The sequence below is a fragment of the Pipistrellus hanaki genome, assembly GCF_964339955.1.
Source record: "Pipistrellus hanaki genome assembly, chromosome: 8".
Taxonomy (NCBI): Eukaryota; Metazoa; Chordata; class Mammalia; order Chiroptera; family Vespertilionidae; genus Pipistrellus; species Pipistrellus hanaki.
Window position 1 is genome coordinate 38,307,445 of NC_140510.1, and position 11,105 is coordinate 38,318,549.

The 11,105-nt window shown below is 39.2% G+C and overlaps 1 protein-coding gene across 9 annotated transcripts in view; it reads left to right on the forward strand.

The window, feature by feature from the left end:
* The window catches only part of SLC4A10 (solute carrier family 4 member 10), a 215,688-nt gene extending 211,937 nt beyond the window's left edge, over positions 1-3,751 (forward strand). For all 9 annotated transcript variants that reach the window (XM_084891509.1, XM_084891514.1, XM_084891510.1 and 6 more), the window contains one exon: positions 1,701-3,751. In XM_084891509.1, coding sequence (XP_084747635.1) covers positions 1,701-1,767 — 67 coding nt within the window. In that variant the 3' untranslated portion in view covers positions 1,768-3,751. The remainder of the gene's footprint in view (positions 1-1,700) is intronic.
* Positions 3,752-11,105: the final 7,354 nt, after the last annotated feature.

Sequence of the window (11,105 nt, forward strand, 5' to 3'; positions counted from 1 at the left end):
CAGGAGAACTTTGTCATCCGGGTCAAACCAATTTACAGATGAGGAAACAGGTTCCAGAGACGTTAAATAACTAGCCAAGGTCATACAGCTCATTCTCAGCTTCCAGGAACGGAATGCAATTTTCTGTTCCAGGCCCAGGGCCTCCTCCCCTCCCCCAGCTGCCCCTTTTCATTGGCTTGGTTTGGCCGAAGAGCCTGGGAGTCAGGCAGGTAGAGCCCCAGGAAAAGTTAGTTTGGAAAGTAGGGTAGCAGGCACTTGTCATGTGAAAGGAACTTAAAGTGGAAGAAAGTGAGTCATTTAGATGGAGGAGTTAAAAATACAGAGTTAAGGCTCTCAACACATCATGTGCACACTGTCATCCTTCTCATGGAAGGAGAAAAGAAAAGTGAAAAGAGTTGCTTTGCTCTGACCTGCAAGTAGCGTGCGCTGAGAAGTGTGGCAGGCACAAACCCGGTGCCATAGACACTCGCTCACACCAGCTCTCAGCACTGGCAGCGTGCCACCGATGGCAGAAGCTCCGGCACTTCTTACCTGATGGTGCCGGGTGGTGGTGACAACTGAGAAAGGCTGTTTCTAGCTTGAAATGGAGGAAAAACAATTTAAAAAACACACTCTTAGAAAATATCTAAGTTACTGTCCGTTGTAAAAGCTGCCCAGGAGACCCCATAGAATAAAGGGTTTAACTGTCACTTTATTACTTGGAAAAGAGTTACTAAAACCAAGGATTTCCCCACCAGCAGCTATTTTATAAACTCGTATTAAGGGCCAACATGAACAGTAATAATGTCTGGGTTTTTCCAGCTCAGGCCTCAGAGGCTGGCCAGCTGCGGGTTGCCCTCCATGTTAGCAGCAGGGAGGGTCGCAGAGCGGCTCAGATACAGAGGGAAGTGGTGGGGGGAGCTCCCTGCCCTTCGGGAAGCATAGACTCTCGGTGTGAGCTTCGAGCGTGTGAGCACATTGTTGGAAGTTTCCGTAAAAACTGTCCATGTGAGAGCAGGGAAAATGTACATCAGAAAAATATTGAAGAACAGGAAAACAAAATGGTAGTCACATTAACTAGCTTGCCCATTAGTGAAATTAACTACAGACTAGCTAAACTAGAAGCCACTTGGGAATGAGTTTATTCTGGACTGAGTGAGGAGGAGCATTGTGCCTGGGATGGACACGGTCTGTGAAGAGACGGCACGGCTGTCCGGAGGGCAGTGTGTGGGTGGCCACCTTTTTCCAGACCTACGGACCAGGACAGGGTTCTCACTGAGATTCAGGAGCCAGGCCATGCACAGAGGATGGACTGCTTGCAGCAGAGTCCAGAAATTCCTCCTGTGACATCTCATTTGTCATGTCAGTGCTCTCTTAAGATGGGGCATAACTGGCATTTTCAATAATCATGGTTGATTCATTTTCCCAAATGAAAGCCACGGTATTAATCCTGCATGCTTTTGAAACTGTTTTTAAAATGTCTGGTTTTTGGTTTCTGTGTTTTGAATTTCCCCCTTTCCTGCAGTTCTTGGTTTCTATGTCACTGAGTGCAGAGGGTTTTAATTGTTGCTATCTATCTATGTGTGCTTCCCAGCATGAAAGCGCAATGCCTAACGGCCCTGGTGGCACTCCGGGGTGGATGGGTTTTGTGTCTGAGCAAGCACATCTCACAGTAGCCATGCTGAATTTCAGTAATAAATTTCTCCTTTCCCTCCCTGTAGCAGTGAAAACCGAGAAGAGAAGAAAGCTGACTCACAGAAAGGTGTTGACAGGGAGACTTGTCTATGACTTGATCTTCAATTTATTTTTTACAAATATATGAGAAGAGTGCCACAATTATTAATAAAACTGCTTTGATCATGTATTGTAAATTCTGTCTCTCATCCCAAATCTACCTTCATACTGTAAGTAGTGCAATACTTGTTTCTTTTTGTGTTTAAACTTCTGAGCAGTGAGACACACTTGTGAGCATATGCAATAGCTAATGAAGAACCTCTGCATTCCTTGCTGTGTGTTAGGCATTTGTAAACACTGGATTCTCCTTGTCAGTTTTATGAGAGCAATAGCATTCTTAAAGAGATAAGTCATATTTACCTAGTTTGTATTTTCCTACTGTAGTGACCTGAGGATACCTGGTAATTTCAATGAGAAGAATTTTGAATGGTAGTCTTACTTCTTATTTTGTATCAGTGACTTATTTCAAAATAACCAAATTAAAAATTTAGTTGGAAAGCATTTTTAACAATTGAATTTATGCACTTCCTTGATTTAATATGATACATTTAATAGTTAAGAATTTCTATGTAACTAAAACTGAAATTTGAAAAAAATATGTAGAAACCTATTCACAACTTGTTTAAAAAAATCAGACACTAATGCAAAGAGTCAAGTAGTATTTGCTTAAAATTCAAGTTGTGATTACATGATCAAATACTAGGCTTGTACGAAATGCTTTAGAAAAACTTTGTAAGTTTTGTGAGATTTTCAAAACAACCTTTATGGGAAATAGGCTGTTAAATTTCTCTCCCGTTGACAATGAACATTTTCCAAATAAACCTATTATATACAAACTCGTGGAATACCAATGGTGAGTCATTGTACATGAAATTCCACTTCTGTACAGTTCTCTGCTGTTAAAGGTCATGTACTGCTTAAAGCTGCTTCTGAATCATGTTCTAATGTTAGACTGACAGGTCTCTGTTTTTCTACAAAGCTCTTTCATCTTTTTAATTAAATGCATGTTGTAGAAAAATAATCTTTTAAAAGAAATTTTCAGATTCTGTTTGAAAAGCTTCTGTAGATATTTCAGTTCATATAAAATCATCTTTACTAAGCTTATAGAAGAGGAAGAAAAGTTGAGAATTTTTGAGCACTACTAAGAATACAGTATTTCTTTTGTTTTTAGATGAATGTGAAATTAACAAGACCAAATCTTGTAGTACTCTTGTTTCCTAAGAAGGATCAGTGATCTTCAGTGTCCAATTTGATAATCATTCAGAGCCCTGTCACTTTTCCAAACTATTCATTGCATATTCTGTGTATAAGTGCACATGAAAAATTAGGGGGAAAAGCTCTTGTGATTAAGCTTATGAGGGGTAAAAAAAAAACACCAATAACAAGGCCTTCATAGGTTCAACATTTTGATGCCTTCTGAAAATTTCCCCTCAGAATCTTTTAAGGAGCCATTTCTTTTATGGAACATAAGCTTAAAAAATATAAGAAGAATATACAGTGAACAAAGTCTGTGTTTATAAATGCCAAGGAAAAAATACAGAAACTTTCCATTCTCAATGTGTTGCCTTTGTATATTTTGTAATACAGATACCACGTTATAAACATTCCCATTGTTTTATGATTTAGACTAGCAGTACATGCCAGCCAGTCCCATAAGCAGCCTACCAGTATTTTCTTATATGATTAACTGTTCTGTTAAAAATGATTGTAGTGAATTAAAACCTTTACATGGTCACCTATTTGAATAAGCAATCATATCCAATGAAATTCTGTATTTCTGAGTATTTTTATAGTCATTTTGTTCTTGTGTGAATTTTAATGATATCCTATGTTAATCCTACTATTTTGAAATTATATAAAATATAAGAAAAAATGTAGTGTTATATATTTCTTCCTAATTTCAGATTCCTGGTCAAAATTAGTGAATATCTTGAATGTAATTTATTGCAAAGTTTAAGTAAAGTGTAAATGTGACTAGGACATTGTGTTTTTCACAACTAAGAAATGTTATGTGGAAATAAATATTTATCCTAACTAATTTTCTTGCACATTTTAAATTGTGATGCAAGTGTCTTGTCTTTTTTTCCCCTTAGTGCTAATCAGTAAATCAATATTTGATAATAATGTTTAAATTTAGACACTCTTTATGTAAAGAAAACTTGGTGAAGTAGACATTTCAAGAGTATTAATACAATTTGATGAACAAAATATTTTGAGAGGTATATTAGAAAATATGTCTTCATTTTCCCAGAGAGCAGGAACTTGGGTACATAGCATTGCTCATATCCAAAAGGATTCAAGGTCATTAGCAGGTTTCTTATTATTGGAACACCTTAGACTAATGTTTTCACTCTCAGTGGCAAAAGGATTTCCTCCCTGTTTGTCAGGTGAGTCCATTATTCATTTGTAGCCGTAATTGCATTCAGAATTCTAATGTATGGATTAATACTTTTCTCATGACTCTTGCGTTTACTTTGTAATTGCTATCATTTAACAGCTTTTGATATTGGGGAGTTTTCCCCCCTAAATATAATCTAAATAAATCCTCAATGTAGTTTAAATCCATAGCCTGATGGGAACTTTCCACTGACAAGCCACAGCAACTTGTTTTCAAGATGATCTCCAATATCTTCTAGAACTTTTCTTTGACTCTTAAAAGTGTGGCTTTTTTTTTTTTTTTTTCTTACCTGCATTGACCTACTTCTTTTTCCGTTTAACTTTAGCCTGATTTACTCTTGGGGACTTGAGTATTTTATTATAATTGCAAGATAACTCTCCTAATTTTCCAGTATATCCATCTCATACACTCATGCAATGGAATGAAATGTGATTGCAACCATTTGAAAATTTTATGAGCATAATTTGGATAATATGATGATTCTCAAAGTATCTACTTTGTAAGGCTACTTGTAATCGGTCCCCTTGAAGAAGCCCATTTTCAGAATTACTGGTAATACTTTATTTTAGAAATCTTTTGGGGCATTTTCCTTGGAAAGCTATAGCAATTGATACAACTGTCACTCCAATTCATTTTCTATTGATGCATTGACCACTATTTGTGCTGAAATTTTGGAAATGGGACTGTGATGTTTGCTACTTGGAGTAGGGCAGAGTTTGAAGAAAATGTTAGCTAAGAGATGGTATATGAATTAGGATGGATATGGGAAAGGAAACCTATTCCAAGAACTGCAAAGATGCTCAAATACATGTCCATATTGAAGTAAAAAAAAATAATTAAAGTATGTGTGGTAACTAGCCAACAAACAGCCCAATATGGTAGAGTGTTAGGAGGATAGTGGAGACATATGAGAAAAGATAGAAACACAAGTTGGAAACATTATAAGTGATGTGTTAGGATGTTTGACTTTTGAGTAATGGAAATACATGAATTTTTGGAAGATGAGTTTGGCCACAGAGTAGAGAGCATTGTGGGAGAAAAGTGGAATCACCTCCTTAGGGATGCTGCTCCCAGGATGGTTCTCTAAGGCTCAAACCAAACTCTCTGTGAGTGGCCTATAAACTTCTATTAAGACTGCATGCATGCCGAAACTGGTTTGGCTCAATGGATAGAGTGTCGGCTTGGGGACTGAAGGGTCCCGGGTTCGATTCCGGTCAAGGGCAAGTACCTTGGTTGCGGGCATATCCCCAGTAGGGGGTGTGCAAGAGGCAGCTGATCGATGACTCTCTCTAATCGGTGTTTCTAACTCTCTATCTCTCTCCCTTCCTGTCTGTAAAAAACCAATAAAATACATTAAAAAAAAAAATACTGCATCCAAATAGACTGAGGGTACTCCCTGGGTACTTAGTAAGTCACAACAGATGTAATAGCTGTATTATAAATCCTTTTATGGAGAGCATTCCTTTATGTAATAGGTTTGGGTTGTACTTGGGAAAAAATTTTTTTGAAAAGCATGGCATCACAGTAATCCTAAAACTGTTGAAGAAATCTCAGTGTAGTACAAAATTCAGCCAGTGGCTGGCTCATCTGGGCCTAAGAGGCAACCTGCTCCCTCCCATCCTTTATTTTCAAGTACATCCATTTTTACCATGGACTCAGCTTTGTATCTATGTATTCTTGCCATCAGATAGGGGTATAGTCATAGATGTCTGCCATGCAACTTATTTCTGCCATCCTATCTAATAAAAGAGTAATATGCAAATTAACACCACTCCACTACACCCACAAGCCAGGCCCACCAGCCAATCAGGAGTTAGTATACAAATTAACCAAGATGGCTACGGCCACAGAGAGAGCAGGAGGCTTGGGTTTCCCCAGTAATGGAAGAGGCCAAACTTTCCTCCTGTCCTGGTGGGCCCAGGCCTCCACTCAAGGCTTCAAAGTTTCAAAGTTTCAATTATAGAAGATAAATAAACCCCAACAAAAAATGGCTGTGGCCACAGAGAAAGCAGGAGGCTTGGCTCTGCTCAAGGCTACAAAGTTTCAATTATAGATAAATAAATCCCAGATACCAGGGCCTCCGCTTGGGTCACCAGGGTGCATGGCTGGCCTGCAAACCACCACAGGCCCCTCGCTGAGGCCACCCCACACTCCAAGGGAACCCCCACCTTGATCTGGGACATCTTTCAGGGCAAACCAGCTGGCCCTCACCCATGCACCAGCCTCTATCCTATCTAATAAAAGAGTAATATGCAGATTGACCATCACTCCAACACACAAGATGGCTGCTCCCATGTGATCAAATATGGCTGCCCCTATGTGGTCATAAGATGGCTGCCACAAGATGGCCATCAGGGGAAGGCAGTTGGGAGGGACCAAGCCTGCAAGGAAGGACAGTTGAGGGTGATCAAGCCTGCAGGGGAGGGCAGTTAGGGGTGAGGTGACCAGGGCAGCAGAGGAGGGAAGTTGGAGGTGACTGGGCCTGCAGGGAAGGGCAGCTGAGGGAGACCTAGGCCTGCAGTGGAGAGCATTTGGGGGGACCAGGCCTGCAGGGAAGGGCAGTTAGGGATGACCAAGTCTGGAGGGGAGGACAATTAAGGGTGATAAGACCTGCAGAGGAGGGAAGTTGGGGCAAACAGTTTGGCAGGGAGCAGTTAGGCATCAATCAGGCTGGCAGGGGAGTAGTTAGGGTGTGATCAGGCTGGCAGGCAGAAGCAGTTAGGGGCAATCAGGAAGGCAGGCAGGCAAACAGTTGGGAGTCAGCAGTCCTAGATTGTGAGAGGGATGTCCCAGATTGGAGAGGGTGAAGGCTGGGCTGAGGGACACACACTAGCATGTACGAATTTCATGCACCGAGCCTCTAGTTTGTTTATAAGCTCCCTGAAAGCAGGAATAGTGTTTATCTTGTTTTTGTAACTCTCCAGAGCCTAGTTCTGTGTTCTGCTGTTTATCCACCCAGCAAAGGCCGTGGACAGAATTATACGTAAAATGTATCAGAAGATGCTATTGTTCAGTTTACTAAGAATGATCAAAGATCCAAAAAGGATTCTCACTCACATATTAATATTAGAACAAAAATAAATGCTTCTTTAAAAAAATATTTTTATTGAGTTTGTTTCAGACAGGGAGAGGGATGTGAGAGAATCATTGATTGGCTGCCTCTTGTACACCCCACACTGGGGATCGAGCCTATAACCCGAGCATATGCCCTGACTGGGAATCAAATGCTGTGACGTGACCTTCAGGTTCATAGGTCAATGCTCAACCACTGAGCCACACTGGCTGGACAAGAAATGCTTATTTTTGAAGGTATCTCTAGCACCTGTGGACGTACAAGGCTCAAGTGAAAATCTGAACAATCTATGTAGTCATCAAACTAGGAGAAGAAGCCAAATACATGTGACTGGGAAGAAAGAAAAGGGGAAAGCACAGTGCCAGGCATAGATATAATGTTAGACATATAAGTAGTTAGTTGGTATTTTCGTACTTCTTTCACATTCAGAAACTGAGGTTCAAAGAGGCTAAGCAAAAGGTCTTTAAAATGTTTCTCACTGTGGAAGGTGGTTCTGAAATTCTAACCCATGTCTATGTAACCTCAGCTGCAGTACCCTGCATCTCCAGCAGAAGGTGAGGTTTGGGTGCCTTCCTCACTTAAGAGGCACTCACTCTAGCTCATGCAACCAGACTCAGGTTAAGATGTGTCATATTCCTTCTTAGTTATATTATGCTAGTGGCCTGGTGCACTAAATCTGTGCATGGGGGAGGTGTCCCTCACCCCGGCCTGCAGCCTCTCCAATCTGGGACCCCTCGGGGGATATCCAACTGCCTGTTTAGGCCCAATCCCACTGGGGTCGGACAAAACCAGCAGTCAGACAAAACCAACAGTCAGACAAAAACGGCAGTTGGACATCCCTCTCAAAATCTGGGACTGCTGGCTCCTAACTGCTCACCTGCCTGCCTGATCACCCCTAACCACTCTGCCTGCCAGCCTGATTAAGCCCAACTTCCCCCCTGCCGGCCTGCTTGTCCCCAATTGCCCTCCTTTGCCAGCCAGCTCTTCCCAACTGCCCCTCCTTGCTTGCCTGCTCACCCCCAACTGCCCTCCCTTGCCAGTCTAATCACGCCTAACCGCCTTTGTCTCGGCCCCACCACCATGGCTTTGTCCCAATGTCTGGAAGGTCTCCCTGTCTAATTAACATGTTACCCTTTTATTAGTATAGATTTTCTTTGGCACTTACATTTCTGTGATTAACATTGGGAACCAAACCTACTCAATGAACTTTTTTTTTTTCATGCTCATGAGTCACAAATATCATGACTTTGGACAGGAAAAACCTAATGGAATAGTTCGGGTTTTTGTGGTTTGATCAGTCATACTTCTCACTATACATGCATTTTAAATATCTGACAAATTTGTGGTGACTTTTAAGTTGAAAGATTAAAGATTATGTAGATTAAGAACTTTGATTGAATTTGTTTAAAGTCTGTAATGCCAGAAAAGATACCATTCGCAATTTAACTATAAGGAAATTATCTTTCTTTTTATTAACTCACATTCTTAAATTTAAATATTCATGTTATCACAGAAAGATAACATGCAGAAAGATGATAAATTTTTACTGATCATGACATTGGTCTTACTAATGCCATACTCTGAGCTCTTCTTATTGGTAGTGACCTTATGCTTTATTACCCATGTTCATCTCTCATTCTCAACCTTTTGTATCTGTCAGAAATCCTGAATAGCCACTCCAGGTCATTCAGGATATATGTAAGAAGGTTCTCAAACACTGCTAAAATGACTGTCACCAAGTTCTCAGAACAAACTCCTCTTACTTTAAACTCTGAAAAGAGGCATTCTTGTGTTTTGGTATGTTTTTCATGTAGATATTATTAAATCTTAAATATTGTACAAATTTAGTAGTCTTAAAAACTGAAATTCCCAAATCAACTTATAACAAAAGGCCAAGTGGTGGAACTGGGCAGCCTCAGCGACTACCTCTGAATAAGCAAGAAAAGACCTACAATGACATACAGCCTGATATGTTCATTGATCTTCATGGCGGTGACCTTAAGTATTGGGGAGACTAAAAATTATATTTTATGCCTGCTATTTTATAAAGCATGGAGGCATGTAATCATTTTTAGGAAGGTTTTCCAACAAAAAGATGTTCAAAAGTGATTTTTAAAGGGACTTTCTAAAAAATTTTTATCAAAAGTTAAAAAACAAACTCTGTATCGAATGGAAGACATGTGAAGACTTCTCCCTTCCTTTGGTGCACGTGCTCCTGCGAGCTGGTGACTCTAACAGGTCGTGTACAAGAGGAATCTTAGCATCCACGTGCCTGCTGACTCTGTGGCTGTCAATGGCAGGTGAGTCTGAACCTCTTAAGGTTTCATTAGTTCCTGGGTGTTTCAGACTTGCCCTCAGACTAAGTTTATATCTAACTTACTTGTCAATTTCTTCAACTTCCTCTTCCAAAATGCTAAAACTCTTATTGGAGAGTGAAACTTCTCTTAGGGGGGTCAAATGAAATCTGACTTTAACGTCAGTCACATTATTTCCATTTGCAACCTTAATTATGCAAAAAAAAAAAAAATGCTGGGATTGTTTATTACCTCTGGGCTCCAGAGGAAACAGTTTTGATATTGTACAATACTTGTACAATATCGTCAGTCATTGTACAATATCAGATATTATACAATGGTCTCAATATCTATTATCTGATATGGTACATCTGCTATTGTACAATGGTCTTATTAATACCTGGTATTGTGCAATGTATGGTTTCAATTAAGATAAAAGGAGGATTTCTATTTCATTTGCTTTTGTGACTATTAATTCAGTCCAGGATGTGAACATATGCTCTATGACTACTGTTCTGGATATAGAGCTCTGCAAAGATCAGACCAGCTACTCACTATGATTAACTCTATCAAAAAATAAAATTATAACAAGAACCCTACAGGCTTGGATGTCAGTTTATAATTCCAATGGATGAGTGAGATTTGAGACTGAAAGTGAAGTACTCAATGGCATGCTCTGAAAATACAGTTAAAGCTGAATTTCACAATCCTCTGTCCATTCCCATGCATGACTCACCAGTTTAATATTAACAGATTTTTTCCATTTCTTCCATTTTAAGATATTTATGCTATAGCTCACTGTCTGAAATAACTTTTTCCAGCAAATGGTCTGAAGCTAAGTTTAAGTTTCTAAAATCAAATTTAAAAAAAATGTGGCCATTTTGCAAATAACTGAGCAAAAAGTCATGTTTCCTTAGTTAACTAGGCATTACTTTGCTAGGCTAAAGTCAGCATCTGAAGTCTATGCTTTCACTAATATATGGTAGTGATGTGATCCAAAAACAGTCAAAATCTTAAATGATTAACTTGTGTTTTTTTTTATTTTACTAAGCCATCAGAGCGAGCTACCAAGATGATAATGTTAAAATTACTTGTTCTTATAATATGAACCTCATCATAGTTACCCTGGTATAAAATTATAAATTACATAAATAACCAAAATTTTTTCAGTTAATGTTTTCAAAAGTTATATATATATATCTGATATATGTATTGCATGAAAATCTTATGAACTGCTTAATTTAATACATTTCTACATATCAATTTTTTAAAAATATATTTTATTAATTTCAGGGAGGGAGAGAGCTAGAAATATCAGTTATGGGAGAGAATCATTGAATGGCTGCTTCCTGCCTGACTCCTGGGAATTGAACCATGACCTCCTGGTTCATAGGTCGATGCTCTGAGGCATGCAGGCCAGGCAAATGTATCTATTTTTTAACAAGAACTGAACTCCTCATGTTTACAAGGAATAACAAGCAAAATAAATAAGAGCCTTTCTGGATAAATGTGTCCATATGCCAAAGTGATTTATTCTGTCTGATTCAAGACACAAAACTCATTACCTCTAAAAAAATAAAATAAAAAAATGAAGGCGCATTAAATGAACAGGAGAAATTCTACAGTA